The sequence below is a fragment of the Protomyctophum parallelum genome (genome assembly GCF_964188405.1).
Source record: "Protomyctophum parallelum genome assembly, chromosome: 13".
In the NCBI taxonomy this organism is placed as follows: Eukaryota; Metazoa; Chordata; class Actinopteri; order Myctophiformes; family Myctophidae; genus Protomyctophum; species Protomyctophum parallelum.
The window spans coordinates 21,463,940-21,486,962 of record NC_139708.1 but is presented as its reverse complement, the minus strand read 5'-3'; the positions used below and the strand labels follow the sequence as shown (position 1 = coordinate 21,486,962).

The 23,023-nt window shown below is 40.4% G+C and overlaps 2 protein-coding genes across 2 annotated transcripts in view; one reads left to right on the top strand and one right to left on the bottom strand.

Moving 5' to 3' along the window:
• Nucleotides 1–217: 217 nt before the first annotated feature.
• rmi2 (RecQ mediated genome instability 2) lies at nt 218–2,351 on the top strand. Its single transcript, XM_083779971.1, has 2 exons — nt 218–624; nt 1,751–2,351. The coding sequence occupies exons 1-2, from the start codon at nt 333–335 to the stop codon at nt 1,900–1,902; spliced, it is 444 nt and encodes a 147-aa protein (XP_083636097.1). The 5' UTR covers nt 218–332; the 3' UTR covers nt 1,903–2,351.
• A 1,106-nt stretch (nt 2,352–3,457) lies between these two features.
• The window catches only part of zc3h7a (zinc finger CCCH-type containing 7A), a 33,944-nt gene continuing 14,378 nt past the window's right edge, over nt 3,458–23,023 (bottom strand). The window contains exons 3-22 of the mRNA XM_083779700.1: nt 22,902–22,941; nt 22,138–22,341; nt 21,471–21,629; nt 18,200–18,280; nt 17,436–17,523; nt 17,006–17,355; nt 16,630–16,879; nt 15,933–15,976; nt 15,683–15,827; nt 15,431–15,589; nt 13,212–13,417; nt 11,373–11,473; nt 11,060–11,241; nt 10,885–10,955; nt 9,167–9,285; nt 7,539–7,644; nt 7,317–7,425; nt 6,732–6,865; nt 4,827–4,990; nt 3,458–4,532 (exon numbers count right to left, since the gene is read on the bottom strand). Of these exons, the coding sequence (XP_083635826.1) occupies nt 4,343–4,532; nt 4,827–4,990; nt 6,732–6,865; nt 7,317–7,425; nt 7,539–7,644; nt 9,167–9,285; nt 10,885–10,955; nt 11,060–11,241; nt 11,373–11,473; nt 13,212–13,417; nt 15,431–15,589; nt 15,683–15,827; nt 15,933–15,976; nt 16,630–16,879; nt 17,006–17,355; nt 17,436–17,523; nt 18,200–18,280; nt 21,471–21,629; nt 22,138–22,341; nt 22,902–22,941 (2,902 nt within the window). The 3' untranslated portion in view covers nt 3,458–4,342. The remainder of the gene's footprint in view (nt 4,533–4,826; nt 4,991–6,731; nt 6,866–7,316; nt 7,426–7,538; nt 7,645–9,166; nt 9,286–10,884; nt 10,956–11,059; nt 11,242–11,372; nt 11,474–13,211; nt 13,418–15,430; nt 15,590–15,682; nt 15,828–15,932; nt 15,977–16,629; nt 16,880–17,005; nt 17,356–17,435; nt 17,524–18,199; nt 18,281–21,470; nt 21,630–22,137; nt 22,342–22,901; nt 22,942–23,023) is intronic.

The following is a 23,023-nucleotide window of genomic DNA, read 5'->3' as shown; positions in this document are numbered from 1 at the left end:
AAGCTGAATTATAAAAAGTGTGAATGGAGTTTCTAGGTGAAAGTGATATTTTGATGTGCCATAGGCCCATAGCCTGCCATTGAGCCCCATTATAAATAAAATTTGAAAGCACTATATTTCTAAATCTATGAAATTTTTTTTGTCTTGGAACTTATACGGAACGCTTTCACCAGGCATAGTGAAACGGGAAACAATTTAACGGAACACCGGAAGCATACTGCGAAATTTCCAAAACATCCGCCGCAATCATCGTAGGCGCGGTAACTTCATTTTCAACCTCAATGAAGTACTACTAAAGTAGTGTAGACTACACTGCGTCATGTCACGGTAGTATGAATAAAACTGATGTAATTACGGGGGACAGAAAACGACCACCGCCCATTAAAGTTCTCTCGCGTCAGCTGAGAGAAGGAGAATGTAAAGGAGGACTGCACGGTAACAACACCGAGTGTCTAGTCAGAGTGGGACGCGGCAGGTCGATCTCCGTCTCAACAGTATGGATGCAGGGGACGGTGCTGGAAGCCAAGCTGGACCGCAACACCGTCGTTCTTCTGGACGAGACGGGCAACTTTGTAGTGCAGGGTGTCAACAACATCCCCAAAGGCAAACCGTGCTTATCTCAAGGTGAGTGAGTAAGTGAGTTATTACTATACTTACTTACAAACATTCACTGGCTGATGTAGCCCAACATTTTAGATTCTCGTAGAGGTTTTTTTCGATTCTGATTCGTCAGAATCGAAAAAAACCTCTACGAGAATCTAAAATTTTGGGCTATGGCTGATGATGAATTGAAAATGGTGGACGGCCCTTTCATGTGAAATGTACCCATTCTGCAAACTGTTATTAAATACTTCAATCAATCTTTATTATTAAATTAACAGTAGAAACACACACACACACACACACAGAGAACACTCCCCATGGAGGACCCTCAGTCCCTACGCTCATTCTGTATGCGTAGGGACTGAGGGAACATATTGGGGCTATAGGACAATACTAATGTAAATATGTATTAGTGCTTTTTCTGGTTTTATCCTCCTAATTTTTGTATTGACCTGTAGTCCTGTACCTTCCTTGAACTATACCCATTCTGCAAACTGTTAACATGTTTCTATCAATCAATCAGGTCTGGACATTAACTCTCAGTGGTTCTCAAATCTTAATTAAGGACCCTCAAATTGACGTGCATTTGGCCACGCAGCCCCAAGATTTGTGGTGGCACTGTGGCAGAAATGTCAAAATGTTCAAACATTAAACAAAAATAGCTTTTTTAGCTATAGAAAATAGCTTGTGTATTATATATTGATTCCTGTGCGTTACAATATGAAATCAGACCACGGACCACCATAATTCAGATTTACAGCCACTTATAGAGGGTATGCGCATGCATAAAGTGATTGGCAAATTGAGTGGCAAAGTGAGTTTAAGATTGCTTAACGTTGTTTAATCAAATGCAATCATATTGGACTTTTCTGATTGGATGTATGGGCTGTCGATGCCATAAAGTTGTCTTTTGCCACTCAGTAGGCGTTCCCTCCCGCATAACTTCCTGGTTTGATGATGTCACGCGCATACCCTCTATTGGTTCCTATTATGCATTTATCTTGAGACCCCTGGGGTCCCCAGATCCCGCTCTGAGAACCACTGCTCTAGGATTATAGGATATAACATTCAGTTAATGCATATTTCTGAGATTGTTATGGCATTGGATTATGGCTAAATATTTTGTTCTTACTCCTGTTTCTCCTAGGTAAATATGTCATGGTGATGGGTCTGATCCAGGCGATTTCCCCGGAGCCTGTGATCCGTGCTGTGAAGATGGCAGACCTCTCAGAGCATGCTGCCCTTCACAGGAGGATGTGGAAGCTGGAAGTGGAAGATCTGCAGCAGATGCTAACTTGAACAAAGTCACGTCCATCGTGAATGCTGTCTTGGGACTGTGTTGCTTCTTGCTTGGGTTATAACCCTATGGATGTCACAAGGATATCTATTCTATACACTATTGGATATTGGTGTCAGGAAAGGGTGCCACTGTCCCCATCGTTAACTTATTTTATTCCTACTCATTAAACTGTCAGGTGAAATAAAATAAATTTTAGACTATCTTTAAACTTAGTGTATATTTAAGGATCACTACATTTCAGTACCTGTTGCAGATGATCTGAAAATAACATGGATACTACTGGATATGGGTTGCAGAGGGTGTCACTTTTCCCATTGTATGTTGACTTATTTTATTCTTAAACTCTAAGTGAAATGTTCAGATTGAATACTGTAACAAGATTGTTAGCAGTACTATTATATCAAAGGTTATACTAAAACAGTGGTTTTCAACCCATTTCATATCAAGGCTCATTATTTATTCAGCATTTGAGTCACGGACCACCATTTGATTACATTTAGCCTCTCGGACCCAAAACTTAGAATATTTAGTTGTCGTTTGATAATATTTTGTGCACATTCCATGCTGTATTGATGTTGGTACCATTAGGAGAGATAACAGGCAAACGATCAAAATAACAATTCTTCTACATTCTCTAATTGTGGAGACTTCTTGTAAATTAACTATTGAAGATGTTAATAATTTAACTCTTAAAAGTGGTTGCACACTGGGCGCGTTTTGGGGAAAACCGATGGAGAAACGCAGCAAAAAATCTGAAAAATGAGCTTGTGTGTGGGGACCTTTACTCTTGAGGTACAAAACATTTTACGCTCAAGAGTTAAAGCTCTAATAAGGTTCCATTTGGTTACCAACTCCATTTAGCTGGGGACCACCTGGAACCCTCTCAAGGACCACTGGTTGAAAACCACTGTACTAAAAGGATAGTATTTACAGCTCGTTTCCATTGTGGTCCATGAGAACATGAATACAGTATGAACACTCCCTAGTGGCCAAGGAAAAACATCTGGTCTGCATTTTCCAAATGTACCTTTTATAGCACCACCAGGAGGCCAACATGTGAAATACATTTTATATTAGTACAAATATCACAAATCTGTACACATGATCTTTAGCCATGTTATCAAGACAGATCTGTCTGATATGCTGTAAGTAATTGTCTATTGGCTATTAACTGCTACTTTGACTATAGAGGGTATGCACATACATAAAGTGAATGGCAAATCGAGTGACAGTTAATTTAATGATGTTTAAAGTCATTTAATGCAATCAAATAGGACTTTTCTGTTTGGATGTATGGGCTGTTAAGGACAAAGTAGTTTTTTGCCACTCAGGCATTCCGCATAACTTCCGGGTATGTCACACGCATACCCTATAGCAAACTGCACGGCTGCACGCCCACAACAAACAGTAATGACCTGGTGGAGACCTGTACTCCTAGAAGCATTTTCAGTTCACACCTACAGATTGACAGGTGTCAGAAGACTACCATTTAACCCATTTAGATCGGATGCCAATTTTAAAAACGCTTCTAAAACCTTAAAATGTTTATTAAAACAGATTGTTGGTACATGTATAGCAATAACTAATGACACAGGTAGCATCCGGATTCAAAGGTAGAATAATGTATAGGTTGCACCAAGTCTAAATGGGTTAATAAATGACTCCCACACACTCACTTACAAATAAAATAAAATATGGGGAACAGGAATGTTTAAATATAGACCATCAGGTCATCTTAATGTTATCTTCAAAGATAAATTGATGAAGGTCTGTGTACTGAAACATACTGTTGCCAATCATTTTTATTTCCTAGTGAAGATCGTGTGAAGGAGTGCTCTTAAACAAGTTAAATATTTTGAGTCTTTGATTTTTTTCATCTCTAGCATGCACATTTAGTTATTTTAAACACAACTGTAGTTAAACAAATCTTTATTTGGTTTTGGTGCCCTTTACATTTGTAACACTATCAAATAAATGGAAAAAGGGTAGAATAACATAACCAAACATTTTAACTTTCAACTAAAAGTATTCCATTTTTAAAAGTTCTTTGATGGGTGAAAGAAAGTCCTCAACCTATATAGGCCTCATTAAAATTAACATGACATTACAGATCAGCTGTAAATACTAGAACACGTCTGATCAGTATTTCCTCATGCCATTTTCAGACAAGTCTACTGAGAGATGCATAGCAAAGCTTCTAGGGTGATCCTGAACCAATTGAAATGCCCCATGATTTCTGCTAACAAGACATGATGTGCCTTTGTCTTTGACCACAGTACCCGGACATGCTCCCTCCGTTTAATTAATTTTGTGATCGGTTCCCTTCATACCATGGAGCCCCGTCAAAGCTCACAATTCAGCAGTTTGTGCCTTACACTGCAACATAGTCTAACCAAGTGAACATGAATATATCAACTTCCCATTATCAACTTCTCATTATTACTTAATGTCTTTAAGCAGAAAACTGTATTTACCAAAGTCATTGTCATTTGGTGCTAAAAGATGGTCTTTTCTAGCTTTGGCCAATTTCATCAAAAGGAATTCCCTGCGCTCTATCCACTCTTTAAGTTCCTGGTTCCCATGTGCCAGTTTACACAAGTTGTCCTCCGTGCAGGTGCTTTTTAGGTATCTGTAGAAATGTGCAAAAAAATTACATTTTCATACATAAAAAAGCAGAAATAGCAGTTAGCAGCAAGTTTTACGTGTTGTAAGCTCTTTGTTGTATAAAATTGATAAAAATGCCAGTAATGTCTTGGAATATTTCAGTTCTGTGCACTTTTATTAGGAAGCCTAATATAAAATCCAAACATAAATCGTAATCTCAATTAATTGTGTGACAAATAATCGGCGACATAAACGTGTAATCGTGACTACACTATATACCATCACTAGAAGCAAATTTTTTGTGGGTCAATAACCTTACCTTTCACAAACTCTGAAAGTGCCGGTGGGAAAACGATACTGCCAGCAGTTCTGGTCATCTTCAGAGTTGAACACTTTGTCTTTGTGTTTTTCTGAAGTGATGTGCTGCTGCCACTGCTTGTCACTGTTGCAGTTTTTACCACACAGCCAACAGTGATTACCAGCCTGCCAAAACACAATATAAGTTTTTTAGGAATACACTAATATAAGTGAATCACTCAAACCCTATCTATATACAGGTTCTCCCAGGGGTCTTTACTTAAGTTGGCCCCCTTCTTTTTTTCTCCCTCTACACCAAATATCTTTACCGAAAGCTGACCTACAAAGCAAATTGTGTGTCACTGTCACAGCATGTTGTGAGCAGCAGCTTAAAGATCTTGCCATTTTCGCTCGCCACATGAAGCACATTCAGGTTCTCTGAGTATAATAATAACTGTGCCTTCACTGCCTTGTGCGGGAATGTCCCGCATAAAAAATTCTGACTGCTGAATGCAATGACTTAAAGATGGGGGAATTATCAAATTTAGGTACCGGTACTGTTGAAATGTCTAAACTTTAAGCAAATGTGTCTTTGAGCCTTGTGTGTTTGGGTGGCACGTTTATCAGCACTGCCGTGTCTGGAGATGTGCTCTCAGAGGAGGTCTGTAAAAAGTTCTAGTACTCCCTCATTTCACCTGATAGAGGACAGGCACTTCACAGAAGCACTATTGTTCAAGATCTGCTCTGAAAGAAAGGCTTACTCCAACTTCTGCTAAATCCAGACAATATTCAAGGTCAAGGCCTTTTATCCGGATAGAGGGGAGAGTGATATATAAAGTTAATGAGAGGAAATGGGGTGATTTTCACAGTGTAATGTGATTGTGGTTTTTGTCCATTATGCATACTCAAAAGGTCCATTGTTCATTATATACATTTCCAGACGCCCTGTCAGGAGATACCAAGGTATATGGCCTACATGAAAGGAAAAGCACTAATGACTATTTACGGATTCATTATAGTTAACTTAATAACTTTCACTAGCTTTTCTAGTATATAGGTAAACAATCCACAAAGAGCAAACTTTCATTTTAGCTGGTCCAGTGTCTATATGGTAGACATTCAAAAGGCATGAAAATTATGCACTGCATTAAAGATTTCATTGAGGCAACACAGCTGCCTAATTGGCCCACCTACGCTTCTGTTACAAATAGAACCATGAATGACACATTATTCAAATTATAGTTGCACCATGCCGCCTTCAAATGTTCTCATACAGTGAAGGGAGTGTATTCGGCAATACGATGCTTGCCGAATGATGTAAATGCACCCTGAGAGTCCAGGCACCACTGGATGGTCATTACAGTAATCTGCATCCAAAAATCACACCTGTGTGAACTGAGTGGTGCAAATCTCAGACATTGCTGTTCCTTGGAGTGGTTGCACCACTCAAAAAGTGATAATTGCTAGGTACATTTCGGGTCAATGCATACATGACTCTTGAATGTATGTATTGATCCGAGCAAAAAGATTTCCCCTTGTGGATAATAAAGGACATCTAGGTAGGTAATCTAACCTACCTACCAATTCAGTCGACATGATAAATCTTGACAGCCTGCTGTCAGTACCATTCTCCATTAAGATGCTGTAGTCCGTTTGTGTGAATTTTCTTAATAGACAAGGGATGGGGAGCCAGCACACGGCACGGGGACAGCACACTTATTTTAAGTGTAGGGTTGCATATTGTATAATGGCAGCTTTAAGCAAACATGGTTGATTTGCATGTGTCGTTGAAAGTATTGTATCGTACTTTACTGAGACAAAAGCATTGGCTGTTGGGAAAATCAACGTAAAATAATGGCCACCACCATGTCAATCTGTCCAAATTGAAGTGTTTTGGTGCACAATACATTCAATGAGCTGTTCCTACCACTTCTTCACTGTAGTCTGTGGGCATGAGAATCTGCTTGCCATTCTCCCTAACGGACTTGTTGGAGGTCTCCTCACTCCAGCCTGGCTTCTGAGACTGCAGCCACTGCTCATAAAGCTGGTCCAAATCTGGAACTTAACCACGGATAAACAATGGGACAAAATTATCATAATGGAACAGTGTCGGGGGGAAAAAGACATACAGTAATGGCTATGGTGCACTTTGACACATCAGTTAAATACATTTTAGACCATATCTCTGCTGTCAGGCAGAAACCACCCAACTCCAAAATGTACATTTTGCAGGAAGTAAAAAATAATCCAGCTCAAGTGGAGTTAGGTTTAGGCTGAAGCGCTTTTTAATACTTTATTGGTTAAAAAAAATAAACAACAATACAAACAAAAAGATGGCTCAATGGGTGGAGTTACATTTGGCAGCTGAAGTGCTTTTTTTTAACCAACACATACAGACGTAAAGGGTGTTCAATGATGCACTGATTTATGACAAAAAGGGGAAAAAACGTATTTCTTTTGTTAGCTGGTTTCTGCCAGACAGTGACGATATACAGTATGATGATAAACTCACTGTTGTTATCCTTCATGTAGGTCCAAAGGTCTCTTTCCTCTGCACTATGAGCAAAGCTGCAATTCCCAATGTATTGGCACTTCTTTCCTGCAGTCACATGCATGCAAATCTTGAGAGGGGGGAAAAGAAAGTCATTTTCCGGTCACTATGAGATTAACACCAACACGTTTTAAATGTTTTGTGGTCAACCTCAGGATATGCTTGCATTATACACAGACATACCTCAAATTGCAAAGGGACAGGCTTTTTTGTTGGAAGTGGTCTCACTTGGCCCCACTTTTTGCGCTCATTAGAGCTGACCAGCACCACTCGTCTGTCTTTTGACCACCTGAGATTAATCAAAGGTTAAGCGTCAAGGTGGTTACATGAGACAAATTGATACAGTATGAAATGGACAGGACAGAGATTATAATACAGTAGATGAATCAAAAGGTTGTAAGTGACAGGGTTTCATATTAGATTAATCAAAGGTAAGTGACAGAGGTTTGCATATAGTATGAGATTGATCAAAAGGTAAGTGACAGAGGGACAAGATCAATCAAAAGGTACAGTAAGTGCCATTAGCAGTGTTACAATTTGTTCTGCGTGAAAGATCTACCATCTGGTCTGGTTAGTAGGGGTGTCCCGATTCTGAATAGACAGCATCACTGTTTTTAACAGTATGTGCTCAATACAGATGCTCTATTATGTGAAAATAAAAATATACTTTGTAAATTAATCAGGAGACAAACAACCCTAAAGAACAGTTCTCTAATTACGAGGTTCAGCAGTTACTTAAATCCATGCAACAGCTAAAGAAAGAGTTATCTCTAAAAGCAGGGTCTAAAAGTATGTTTTGAGCACATTCCAGCAGCAAGAAAGGGATGCATAGTAAACGGGGCCCTAGAACCTTGCTAGCTCTGAACCACCACTGACAGAAGAATCCTGACCCATGTAGGTTCTGGAACCTGCCTACAACATGCGTTGCAATAGGCTCTGTGCATAACCTGGTTTCCCAAAGGTGTCAGCCATTTTCAGGCTCAGATTCCCATAGCGTTAACTGATTGGAGCGGTAGCAGACACGGAGCAAATGGATATTGAATAATATTGACTTGGTCCAATAATTAATGCAGGGGTGGTTGGTGGAAAGGAGTATTGTTTTTCAAACCACATGTCCACTATGTTGTGGATGAGGCATTTGTTTTGCTATATTCAACTTCACTAGCCAGCCTCTTGTGTCTGCTACCGAAACTGTGTTTCAGTTTAAAATCTGCTGGCGCACCAATGGGAAACACTGAACCGGAACCAGGTATGCCACTTTCAGGAAACCGGGTCTACAGTTATACAAAGCCTACTGCATTGGTGGGGAGGCTGTCCTAGCCAAGGTAGAACAACAGACGAGGAAGGGTTGACTTTATGGCAGAAAAAGAAATGTGCTTCTCCTAAGCAACTCCAAATATCCATGACCACCACTACCACATGGCCAGGGTCACTTTCTGGATAACCCATCAATGAGTGGAGGAAACAAAAGCCAAACACTGTTATATGATGCGAGTGCACCAATCACACAGCTTGTATGCCAGACTGCAAAGGCAAAATTCACTACGACCATTCAGTGCATTATGTACCACTCCTACGCTCACTTGTGATGTTTGGCACAGATGTTCATTAGTATGTTTATCTCTGCACTGCAGTAATACTAGGCGGTTTCCTAAAAAGCCATATGCATCTCCTGGCCAGGAGGGAACAAGTCCATCCAAGTATCTAAATGTGGAGAAGCCAGAGAGTGATTCAGACAGCCATGTAAAGAAAAGGTTAATGATTACCATTCCTCCTCACCAGCTGGAGTAGAGACATGTAAAAATACTCACGTGTGCCTGGCCTTGGCTGTACAATACTTCTTGTTCTTGTCTGCTTCAGAGAGTTGTCCATTTCTCCAACACAGTCCACAGACGAACATCATTTTCAGATTTGGCGGTCCAAACCTCCTCTGTGAATGGAGAATTTGCCAAGAGCAACATAATAAGAAAAGTGTTGTAGCCAAATCTAATTAGTGTCCTTTATAAAAACCAAAATAGGGCTGGGTACCGCTCACATTTGAAGCAATACCCAGAATTTGGTATTGGCCCTCAGTACCAGCTGAATGTCCTTAATCGCCAATATAAAACAAAAGGTGCCTTTGAATTTAGAGCCCCAACACTCTGGAACGCCCTGCCTGAGGAGATAAGGCGTGCTGAATCTCTGTCCTGTGTTAAATACCCAGTTGCGTTCAACCCCCAGCACTCTAAATTGTTATGTTTGTCATTTTCTTTTACTTGTGTGCTATTGGGATGCATTGTTTTTAACTTTGTATGTGTCAAGCACTGTGACTTCTTAAAAAGCGCTATACAAATACAATTATTATTATTATTATATAGTACCTCTAAAAGTTTATTTTATTCTTTCTTCTTTATTTTTTACTAAAACATTTCTATGTTGTAGAAACACCTGTATGAATATAGCTCCAGTGCTAGCCACTGACCGACATGCCAAGTAACATTAAAGCGCAAATAACATGCATTTTAAAACTGCTTTTAATATTTAATAATCATATTGTCCCTCAAAGTTATTTCTAATGGTTTGAGCCTCAATCACCACTCTGATATAAACAGGCCTTGTCAATTCTTTCTGGACTTTGAAAGCAGTTTTAGCTGCAGTACCACACTGTCCTGAGGTGGAGAGGGTGCTGATATGCAGATTATTTAATATTTGAGTCATTATAATACTCATGCTAGATAAAACCAGGCTTGTTCCCATTCCATGCCAGCTTGGAAAATCAACAATGGTGGACATTGTAAACAAAGTGGAAATGCAAATTTGCAACTGAAGAAATGGAGGAATTATACAAAGTAGGGTGACATTGATGACATCACGATGAGGCCAAAATCAGTCGAGCTGTTTCTGAGAGCAATTTCCATTAAAACACCCATATGACATGAAGGCCTGATTGTTCAAAATGGGTTATTTATGGGGATAGAAAACACACATGGGAGCTCCAAAAACACAAAAGAAATTGAAAAAGTAGAATTTTATGTTATAGGTCCTTTAACATAGGTGTTTTGTTCTCTGGGCAAATATAAAGGTTTGGCATGAGTGAGTCATACAATATACTAGTAATTAACATCTCAGCGAGCCCACTTAAAGTACAGAAATTTATCACAGATTGAGCTGAAGTAGGTACTGATATAACTAACTCTGTCAGTGTGCTTAAATGTACAGAGTTTGGTACCCAACCCTACAGAACATAACTCACCCTACAGAACATAGCTCACCATTTCACACAACACAAAGATACTGTATCTACAGTATCTTTGTGTTGTGTGAAATGGTGAGCAGAAGAGACCATGGGATAATGCTTTTGTTCATTAGCACACCTTTCTCTTGGAGTGCAGCATTTGTAATTATGCAGTGTTTTAGTTTTTGTAGTTTTAGTAGTGCATTAGTTGCCACAGCCAATCACACCGACCAAAACATTATTTTTATGGCAATGGTGATGAGTGGCAACTACAAGCAATAAGCAACCAACAAGAATGTGAAGTCAAAAACATACCTGGCCTCCTGGCAAGGTATTTGTACTCAAAAACTTCCGTGCTTCTTGTACAATATTTTCATGAGTGATGCCTATACAGAGAAACAAAGTCAATCAAATGAAAAACAGCATAAATAATCAACAAGTAACACAACCCGACACTGATTTAAATGCAGCACAACAACAACCGTCTTACCAAGGTCCCGTTGCATCATCCAGACCTTCAACTCAATCAGGCTGTGGGCAAAGAAACAATCATCTTCTCTCACACAGCCAAAGCGCACCTCGTGACGACAAAGGTCCAGCTGGCACTGTGGATGCAAGGGTCTAATTTTAGAGTAACGCACTGTGGTTTCCTCTAAAATGTGGACCAGGCACCTGAAAAAAGTAGAACGTTTACATATTATAGTTACACTTCAGTTTTGACTGAATGCAAAACAGCGTCAAGTTATCCTCGCCATAAACCAAACAACCTTGGAGTTAGAATCCTAAAATGTTACATTGCTTACTTATTATCTTCAAAGTCATGCTTCGTCACTGGATGAGAGCAAACAGTAGGGTTGGCCTTGTTGGGCTTGCTGATTATTCTGGGTTTGTGATCAAAACACACCTGTTGACAGACACATTTTAGAAGTTGCAATTTTTGGGAAGAAGTATAAAGAATCAAACCTAGTGCAAATGTACTGTATTTCCATACAAGTAGCAAATCAACAAGGGATTAATACAGATACACACATCACTCGTGTGAAGTGAGGGGCGCCTGGTAATGTTTAACTGCTGTAAATAAACATTAAAAGCCTTAAGTAACTTAGATAGCATTTTATGTAGACATATACATGCGTATAGCTTCATTATATAGACTAGAATAGCCTGCTCATCCTAGCGCCACGTGTCGCAAATGGGAAGAAGGCAATAACGGGAGGGCGATACTCGATGCTGTATTTTTGTTTTGTTTTTCCTTTTTTTTTTTTTTACACAAACATGGCACCCCATGATGTTTTCATATATACAGTTGCTTGGGAAGTGCAAACTTGGCAACGTATTGTTTGTTTTGCTTGTTTTTATTTCCGTCTAAAAGCAAGCATGGCAAGTGGCAATGTTTCTATAATCTATATACCTAGTTGCTTGGATGACGTAAATGTGGCAACCTAGCGGGAAAAGTATACTGTACTCCTCTGTACTGTACTGCACTGTAGTCCTTTGCACTGTCCTGTGCTGTACTGTACTCCACTGTGCTGTACTGTACTCTACTGTACTATACTCTACTGTGCTGTACTCCTGTACTGTACTGTACTAGTGTACGCTGCTGTACTCCACTGGACTGTATTACACTGTACTGTACTCCACTGTGCTGTACTCCACTGTACTCTACTCTACTGTACTGTACTGTACTCTACTGTACGCTGCTGTACTCCACTGGACTGTATTCCACTGTGCTGTACTCCACTGTACGCTGCTGTACTGTACTCGACTATATTCCACTGTACTGTACTCGACTATATTCCACTGTACTGTACTCGACTGTATTCCACTGTACTGTACTCGACTGTATTCCACTGTACTCGACTGTATTCCACTGCACTGTACTCGACTGTATTCCACTGCACTGTACTCGACTGTATTCCACTGCACTGTACTCTACTGTATTCCACTGCACTGTACTCGACTGTATTCCACTGCACTGTACTCGACTGTACTGTTCTGTACTCAACTGTTCTGTTCTCTACTGTACTGTTCTGTATCCACTATACTATACTCTGTTCTGCTCTCTTCTTTACTGTACTGTACTATAATGTACCGTACTGTACCGTATTGTAGCATGCTGGACCGTACTGTATAATACTGAACTGTGCCATACTGTACTATACGGTAGTGTACAATACTGTACCGTACTATACTGTCCGCTACTGTACTGTAGCATACTGTGCTGTACCGTGCTGCTGTGTCCTGTGTATGGGTGTGCGCACGTGCGTGTGTGTATGTGTGTGCAGTGAAAAGGGGAGGTGCCGGAGAATGAGGAAGTTGTGATGTAATTTGGGTCACAGCGAAATGTTGCGCAATAACAGTGTGTCTGACAATAGTAATATTTGTACAGTAAATATAGCAGTTGGGGTGAAGCGATGTAGTGCATATGGATTCGGGTGGCGTGCAGGATTTTTTGAATGATGGAATTGTTAAAAAGTCCATAGACTTGGCTTTAGTGACCTAAACAAACATTATAAAAACATGATGTAATTTCAAAAGCCAGATGTAGGAGGTCCCCTCAAAAACATCACTACAAATACTATCAATTGCACTTGGGGGGGAGGAGGGTCAAAAATGTAATATTCTACAGAAAGAGGACTCACCCTGCAGAGAAACATGAATATCCCACGGTGCTCCTGTAGAACCTTGGGGACTGTCAATTTGGCACTATAGTTGGGCCCAAAGGGATCAAACAGCAAATCCCTGTAGAGAAATCCTTTTCGCTCCAGGGTCCAAACATCAATCTCCTCCTGGCAATATGCAAATGTACAGTGGCCAGGATATAGGCACTCTTGTCCAATGGACACTTCTGCAATAGAATATGAAATATCCGTTTAAAACGTTGCATTTAGCTCAGACCTGGGCATTGTACGGCCCGCGGGCTGATTCTGACCGGCCCGCGAAAGATTACTTGATAATTAGAAAATAAAACATACATTCATTTTGCTTTTATTTTGAAGCCCATGTATTCTCACACTGCACGCAATCTGCACGTCAACTGTGCACGTGAATTGCGTATGATTGATAACCTGTCTTCCTTCCTTCACCCCCCTTATATGCGAAAATGTCTGCTTTTTGGATTTATTGGTGACAACAGCGTCGGTGAATGCAAATAGCCATGAAGCCCAGCTAAGCATGCAGCTCCACAAACGTACTCGCAGGAGGACAAGTTAAATCCCATTATGCTTTATTGCTTTATTTAACCCGCTATAACCCGCCTCGCCAATAAAGTTAAGTTATGTGGCATGCTTCTGAAGTTCAGAACGGTTGGGCGATGCGCCGTGAGCTTGTGGATCGTCTGTTTTCGGCACGCGAGTCGACACCGTTGTACCACAGTAAACCAAGTAAATCTGGCATAACATGCACACATCAATGCCTGCCAGGGTGCCAAGTCTCAACAATATCATCACTGGTTGGCTTGTTATTGTTTTCAGAATGTTGTTGTTTAATGGTTGTGAGTGACTCAACAGTGCTCATCTCACGCTGATAGTAAGCAGTGCGCCATGTGGGTTGTGAAAGTGGCACCACCAGGGTCCTCCATGGAAGAACAACAATTAAAAGCGCTACCTCTAATGTTCTCATTGTTAAAATAAAATGCTAGTATTTACATGACTTGTAACTAACAAAAACATAGTTTTTAACTGGGAAAGGAAACATCTCAAGCATGCAAGTACAAAGTAAAAAAACATCACACCCATGTGAAATGGGGGGCGCTCTTATTGTACAGTACATCATCATAAATGGCCATTTACTGCTTTTTATATAGATTTTCTATAAATATTATGCATAATTAAGTTCAGCTTTTTGGCCCGGCCATCCAAAATATTTGGAGGGCCCCAACACCCCCATCAGGTGTCTGGCTGGTGGTCCTGGAGTACACAATTCAGTCATTTTATATTGGCGACACCTTTAGTTTGAAAGCCGCCATGAAGTGAATTATCGCTACGCAACGGGTCCCATGAATGTTATTTAATTCACCCAAAATATAAATTTTGTAACCGGGGATCATCATATTGTTTAGAGAAATGAGGCGCAAATCAAGCTTGATTTGATCCAAAAAGAAGAATTCTCACTACCGTTGTTTTTCATCGCACCGGAACCGGAGTGTTACGAGCGCATAGAGAACACAGTTAGTTACAGTGAAGAGTGACAGGATAGAGGGAGGAAGAGAGGGGGAGAGACATGCAGAAAAGGTCGCCATGAACGGAAAATGCAAGGCACCGCCAGGCCAGAGCCCACATGTGGCATGCGCCTGGACCACTAGGCCAGCGGGCGCCAGACAGTGTCAATTTCGAAGTTTCTTTGTTGTTGCATTCACACAAACAGGCTGTTTGTGTAGCTGTCTCTAAAGAACGGATATCCATTTAGTTATTGGATACTGCAGCAGGCCGTCTCTTCAGGCTATGGGGTGGAAAGTGAAACTACATAATCTGGGAGATGAGATCCCAAAGAAGCCACACCATGTAGCATACTTCAAAGGGCCTACAAAATGTTTGATCTGCTCATATTCTAATATAAAGATGCTATGGGCCACATGGCTATTGACTTAATATTATTTATTTAAAGAAGGGAAAAAGTACACATTCTTTGCAGACAAAGACTTGATGGAAATTAACTTTCACATAATGAGTGCCGTGACTTCTTGTCCAATTGCGTCTTATGAGTGGTCGGTTCTTTGACAGCGAGCCTGTGTGTGCATGCCTATGTGATATCAGTGTGACATCTATATACATTCCATTATTAGTGATCCAGCTGTATAACATGTTACATGTGAGAGACAAAATGAACCCTGACAAATAATTATGAGCTCAGAAATAATTACCCTTGCACAGGTAATAGGGTCCAACATATTGGTTTCTCGTTGGTCTCGGTCGGATTAGCTTCCAAGATTTGTCTGGTAGATGTTTGATTCTACCAAGCAAAGCATCCTTCTTGCATTTGTGCTCTTCAGTATTTAGTGTGTAGTCTAACATCCCGGCCCCTGTAGAGTTCAAACACATTAAACAATGGTCACTGGATTTGTTAAGTTAGAAAGCAGTGGCACTGTTACCTTAACTATCAAACCATGTCTCACCAGTTTTGACGAAACATTGTGAACATGCTTGTCTGAATTGATGAGTTTCTGCTAAAGGATTTTTTGCCAAATCCACAGCAGGAGGAAGGGCTGGGTTATTGGGCATACCTACAGCCATTCCCATGGGGCAATCATGGTTGTTGACCTAAGAGAAAAACAATTTTGGAAGAAATACAGAATATATTGGTATGAATGTATATAGAAATCATTTAAAATGTAAGCATTAATTATGAACACGTACAGTACACACCTGTGTAATGAAGGGATGCTGACCATATTCTGTGAAGTTCTGATCTATGAATTAAGCAGCCAAAATGATAAAATGTTTTTTACACAAGTAAAAACATGAATACGGTTACATACATACATGAATACATCATTAACAACTACAGTTAAATTAAAGATTATTATTTTTTGACTATGGCTTGTACATTAAAACAAACTATGGACTGCACATTAAAACACAATCCAAAGTACTATGTAGAATGGTATGCGGTCTAGTCTAACTTGGACTCAGGGGGGTGGACGCCTCTGCCTTGCATAGTCCCCAGTGAATAGGCATGTTGCCCTTCACTGGTAACCCTATTTTGGAATCATTTTTAAATATATGAAGGTATTGTGGGCTGGGATTTTACAAAAAAGACCCCCTTTTAAATACATACACATACATCTCAGAAGTTGAAGCAGTTTTTAAGGACCCACTTTTAGGCCAGTGCAACAGAGCATGCTTTTGCCTTTTTTTAAACCCTCCCCATTTTACCCGCACGCACGCACGCACGCACACGCACGCACACGCACGCGCACGCACGCGCACACGCACACACACACACCATTAACAATTACAGTTAAATTAAAGATTATTATTTTTTGACTATGGCTTGTACATTAAAACAAACTATGGACTGCACATTAAAACACAATCCAAAGTACTATGTGAATGATCTTACCTCTTGGATACTCCGATATGGAAAGCCTATCCAATGTATCCATGGGTGAGGTGAATGAATCCAAAGTGTCTGCACCTAAATATACACTTGTTCCAGACTTGTGATATGGTGCCGGCAGATTTACAGTACACGGCTGCGTCATGTTGAGAAATTGGTTCATATGTGAAGGCATGTAGAATGCACTTGGCATGGAATTGCCTGAGGCAATACTGGTTGGCAAAGGAATAGGCCCCTTCATTGTGGGTATATCCTGGAGGGAAAAGAACAATAGTCTAATTTCACATTGGTATGTGGCACAGCAAGGCTCAACAGATGTCTACAATAAGCTGACACTAAAACAAGGACAAGATTAAGCTTTGTTAATTTATGCACTAACCATGGCTGATTCTGGGGGGCCTGCTAGGTCTAGTAGATCATCAAGGTCATCACCAATGATATCACCAATGATATCATTTTCAAAATCTTGATGGGATTCAGGCAAAGAGTAGGATGTGCTTGCTCTAGACCCATTGACCAGTGTGGGCACACAATGAGACACCGCCTTGGGCATAGGCACAGACGCAGGCACTGGGACAGGCTCGAAGTTGCAGGCCTCAATTGGAGATACAGAAGAGATATTGCTGGGAGGATGTTCATCCGCAGCTTTGTCATTCGAAGGCGGGTTCATTGCCACTGGAGCTTGGACCGGTAGTAAAATCCCACTATCCTGAGACACCCTAGAAACTTCTAAAACATGAGGAAGATAGTTAGAACGGTCCTTTGACAATGACTTCAAAGACATTGTCTTTAAGCAAGTGATGGCTTACCTATTTCTATATCATCCACAGAAGCAGACCCAGGAGATGACCCTGATGTTTCTGAATAACTTGATTCATTCAAGACGTTCAAGGCAGGCTAAGAAAAAAGAAAAAAAGAACAGGTTACACAAAGAAACGTGACGCACACAAAGTGTTGTAACGATTTAGCAAACGATTCAGATGTTCATACTGTTAAACTTGGACTTAATGCATAGTGTGAGAAAATAAAAGATCTTGGTTTAAGGCAGTGTAGGCGATATATTTTGGTTGGGGTGTTAAATAGCTCTATATTCCCATAGTACGAATGAATTAATGGTTTATTTCGATCTATTCAGTTAGACAATTACATTAAAAAAATAAATAAACACGATCGAAAATGAATAGGCAGAAGCTTATAAGCCCATCCTTATTACATAACAACTTAGGACTAGTAATCATTGCTAGACAGTGTTTTGTAACAGGAGTCTCTACAGCTCCTGAACGGAAAATAAATGTTCTGGTCAGGATACCAATTGTTTTCAATCAGGAGAGAGAAACCACACAGGATTCAGGATAGACAGGTGACGAAACAAAGAAATGAGCAGACAAATTTGAATTGGAAGACTATAAAATGGGGTAAAAATTGGGTTCTCTCTCCCTGAAATTGGCGACGCACCTGACCATGTATTTTTTGTTCATTAAACTCTCGGAAAGCATGACTATCAGAATAATAGAACTTTAACTTTTTAATCAAAACAATCACTTACAGCACCTTTAATCCAAGACATGCATACCTTACTCCTAACATAAGCTTTACGGATTTTCAATCCCAGCAATTTGGCAAGGTCCTGAGTCAATTGTATGACATTGGGATCCTAGGGAAACAAGATATTTAAATTATATTATTATTATTATTATCAAAACTACTTAGACATCTAGAAATAAAGACGAACTGGACCCTTATAGGCCTGTAACTCAGACCTATTTGTACACCCTGAGTTATTGCAAGACTGGGTGTCCTTGAAATATAAAGGTTTGAGAACCACTGGTCTATAATGTCCAAAGAATGCTTTCATCCATATTGTGAATGACAGGCCAGATTCACAAGTGAGGAACCCGCCTGGGCATGCCTATTGGGTTCACACCATTTCTCTCCATATCTAAGAACAGACCTTGAGCTCCTATTCAAGGTTTTTCTAACTTTAATTACCAAATAGCGTTTCCCCTATATGCATATAACAGTGTTACATGGGGGCCCACCACGCCTTACATTTTATGTAAATTATCTTTATTTTTTTCAATGGAAGAGGACTCTTTTTGCGAGTCTCTTTTTTCTGTAGGCCTTAATGGCCTTAATGTTACACACAGGAGGAGAGAGGGAGGGAAGGGAGATTGTGTTCTCAATTAGTGTTTGTCTTGTTTTTAATTAAAAATGATTGGGCAATCAATGTCCCCAATTGTCTCTGCCAGCAGGTCAGTAATTCTTAGCATCTCCGCTCATGAATAACTAAAGTGCAATTTTGTATAAATCTGTCGTCATAAATTTCTCTGGGGTGTAATCAGTCTCAGAAATTACGGTGCTGATGCAAAACAGCTGGTAGGATTCACTTTTCCTTTTCCACATCCTCCAAGTTATCAAAATGACGCGGCATAAAATGCACAGCTTTACAGAGGTCTTTACACCTACTACAGTCTAGATGCAAGATTTCAGTTGTAACACAACTATAGCAGATCTACAAGCTCGTAGCGCGGCACTCGCTTGTAGATACTTCTTTCACAGCGAACATTTTTAACTAAAATCTTTGCTTCTGGGGGATCCCTGGAAAAACATATTTTCAGATATGTTATACATATAGTTTTTGGGGGTCCTTGACATGAAGATGTTTGACTGACATAGAAACATAGGTTTTTCAGTCATGATTTAGAATACTTTTTTTTAATTTCAACATCAGGTCTAAATGGGTTGAACTGTTAGTAGTGCGTAAATGTGTATTTGCTTACTTAGATGGTGGAGGACCTGCACTGAACCACTAAATCTCAATCTCAATCTCCTGGCCGTTTTAGCCAGGTCATTTGAGAATGGAACTTGGCTGCGCCACAGAGGTGATCAACTTTTGAGAAGGTCAGGTCAAGGATGAAATCAAGGTTATGGTCAGAAAAGATCACTGTCAAAGATCAAGTGATATCTCTGTCAATCGCTCGAGTGCAAACTGAGACATGGTCATGACTCGTAGCTTATAAATTATGTGCTTGTTGTCTCCACCAGGCCGAAGGCCTAGGGGGAGAGTATGTTTTGCACTCCGTCCGTGTGTGTGTGTGTCCGTCCGTCCGTCCGTCCGTGTGTGTGTCCGTGAGCAGCTAATCTCGGCCACCGTTAACCCGGTCGATGCCAAATTTTGCACACACACTCCCTGGATGCCAACGATGAACCTCTGCCCCAAACTTTCCAGAACGGCCTGTTATAGCGCCACCAGGAGGCCGCTTTGTGCAAAACAAGTTTTTGCACAGTACACCTACAGATTTTGTCCAAACATCACGCAAATTGGTACACAGTCTCTCTAGAGCCATTCAACCAAACCGGTCTTTCATATTTCCAGAACGGCCTGTTATAGCGCCACCAGGAGGCCGCTCCAGGAGGCCGCTTTGTGCAAAACAGGTTTTTGCACAGTACACCTACAGATTTTGTCCAAACATCACGCAAATTGGTACACAGTCTCTCTAGAGCCATTCAACGAAACCAGTCTTTCAGATTTCCAGAACGGCCTGTTATAGCGCCACCAGGAGGCCGCTTTGTGCAAAACAAGTTTTTGCACAGTACACCTACAGATTTTGTCCAAACATCACGCAAATTGGTACACAGTCTCTCTAGAGCCATTCAACGAAACCAGTCTTTCAGATTTCCAGAACGGCCTGTTATAGCGCCACCAGGAGGCCGCTTTGTGCAAAACAAGTTTTTGCACAGTACACTTACAGATTTTGTCCAAACATCTCGCAAATTCGTACACAGTCTCTCTAGAGCCATTCAACGAAACCGGTCTTTCAGATTTCCAGAACGGCCTGTTATAGCGCCACCAGGAGGCCGCTCCAGGAGGCCGCTTTGTGCAAAACAGGTTTTTGCACAGTACACCTACAGATTTTGTCCAAACATCACGCAAATTGGTACACAGTCTCTCTAGAGCCATTCAACGAAACCAGTCTTTCAGATTTCCAGAACGGCCTGTTATAGCGCCACCAGGAGGCCGCTTTGTGCAAAACAAGTTTTTGCACAGTACACCTACAGATTTTGTCCAAACATCACGCAAATTGGTACACAGTCTCTCTAGAGCCATTCAACGAAACCAGTCTTTCAGATTTCCAGAACGGCCTGTTATAGCGCCACCAGGAGGCCGCTTTGTGCAAAACAAGTTTTTGCACAGTACACCTACAGATTCTGTCCAAACATCACGCAAATTGGTACACAGTCTCTCTACAGCCATCCAACGAAACCAGTCTTTCAGATTTCTCAGACTCCATCCTGATTGGTTAAGATTGGCTTCCAAAGTGCACAGGAGTGCTCAGTTTAAAAAATGCTGCAAATCATGAACACATCGCGTGATTTCCGTGAAATTGTGCACCCACATTCCCACTAGGCCGAGGACGAAATGCCACATGAACAATTTCAACTCAGCCTCAAGGTGGCGCTATAACTGGCCGAAAACTGTTTTTACCTCTAACTGCACGGATCTGTGGATAACTTTGTATGCCAACTCCCTAGAGGCCAAGGAAAAACCTTTGCCTGGAATTCTTCACATCTGCTCATCCTGGTGGAGACCTGTGCCCAGTAGGGCACTTTTTCTAGTTATTTATTGTATGGAACTATGTGGGGAAAATATCTGTCTTCCATGTACTTCACCTAATGTTGAAGCTGTGAACAATACGTAAAATGAGTCATCCTGCGCCATTGGGCGTACGAAGTTCAAGTGTACGCTTTAAGTTAACCAAATCGCTTTGAAAACTCAATATACACATGACAACTGAAATAACCGTGTGACGGCAACGTCACAAGAAACAAATCCGATCCCTCACCTGAGGCACTGCTAGAGAACACTTGGCAACAGCCTCATAGGCTTCTTGATGTCTCCCCAGCTCCTTCAAGGACTTTGCTTTTCTGTACAATGCTTTGTAGTTTCCTTCATTCAACTGAAGTGCCTTCTCACAGTCGTCTAATGCCTGGTCATAGATCCCCTAAGGAAAATAAATGAAAATGTCTCAAAGACAGACTGATTGTTATACATGTTCACAACATGAAATGGAATGGTGTCATGATTTGAAATACAGGGTGGCACAGGTCAGGTATGGAAGCTATGATGTAGCATGTAATTAACACATATTTGGAGACACTGAACAGAATGTAGGTTTGTTTCCCCCCCTCTTTCAGATGTTACTGCCTGGTTATTGCCATTGTTATTACAGTGTAGATATAGTAAAACTAGATAAAGGAGTGCAGTGGTCTTGGACATAATACAATAAAATATCTCTGATGTGTCCAGTAGTTAGTCAACATGACAACTACTGGTTTTACTCAACGTACTCTTCTCAAACAACCAAGACATGTTTCTGCCTAGGTTTAAACACTCAAGGAATCATGTGCATTGGTTTACAAAAATAATTGTATAAATTGGATATGCGCATTCGCAAATTACTGAAAATAAAATAGAACTTATCATTCTCTCTCTCTCTCTCTCTCTCTTACCGGTACAATATTTAAGTATGCTGCAGCACGATTTGCATACAATTTTTCTAGTAGTCCTGACGGAACAGCGATCTCTTCAGAATCTGCATATTCTGCGATACTCAAGGCCTCAGTGTACATTTCAATGGATTTTGTCCATTCCCCTTCATTAAACACATCATTTCCTTCTCCAAAAAGATTCCACACAAGGTCCTCAATGAACACCTGAATACAGAAAATAATTAGTTTAAATACTACATTGGACATCGTGCATATAATATCTGTGATTTGGCTTTGAATTCATGTAATTTTGTATGGGTCAGCCTTTATCTGTGCCTGTAGCATATTGCTAAATTAATTAAAGTGTTAAATAGCAATATATTCATAGTAATCATTATAGTGTTTGTTCAGTCTCTCCAGTACATGTTTAGGTCGGGACAACAACTTCATCCAATCAAGAGAGAGAACTCATACAGGATAAACAAGTGAAACCCAAAGTGATGACAAAAAAAAGAGGGAAAAAGCCGAGCAGACAAATTTGGAATTGGATCACAAGCTGATAAATGATCTTTGTGGAGTTCTCTTTCCTGACTGGATGAAATTTAAAGCCCGCTTCAAGATGGGGCAACCCCAATAACTGAACAAACCGTGGATAGTGATGATTACTATGAGAATATAGAACGTTCATAAAAAATATCACACACACACAAACTAGCTTTAAAAAAATGAAATAACAAAACACGAGTTCTACTATGAGAATAGAAATAGTGTTATGTTATCCTTACCTCGTACTGCTCTTGTGTTCCAGGAAAAGGCAGAGTTGATCTAAATGCAAAGAAGCAATCTTTCTGTGACAATACAATAACCAACCACTAATAAAAAATACAGTACAGTATGTGAATCTTAA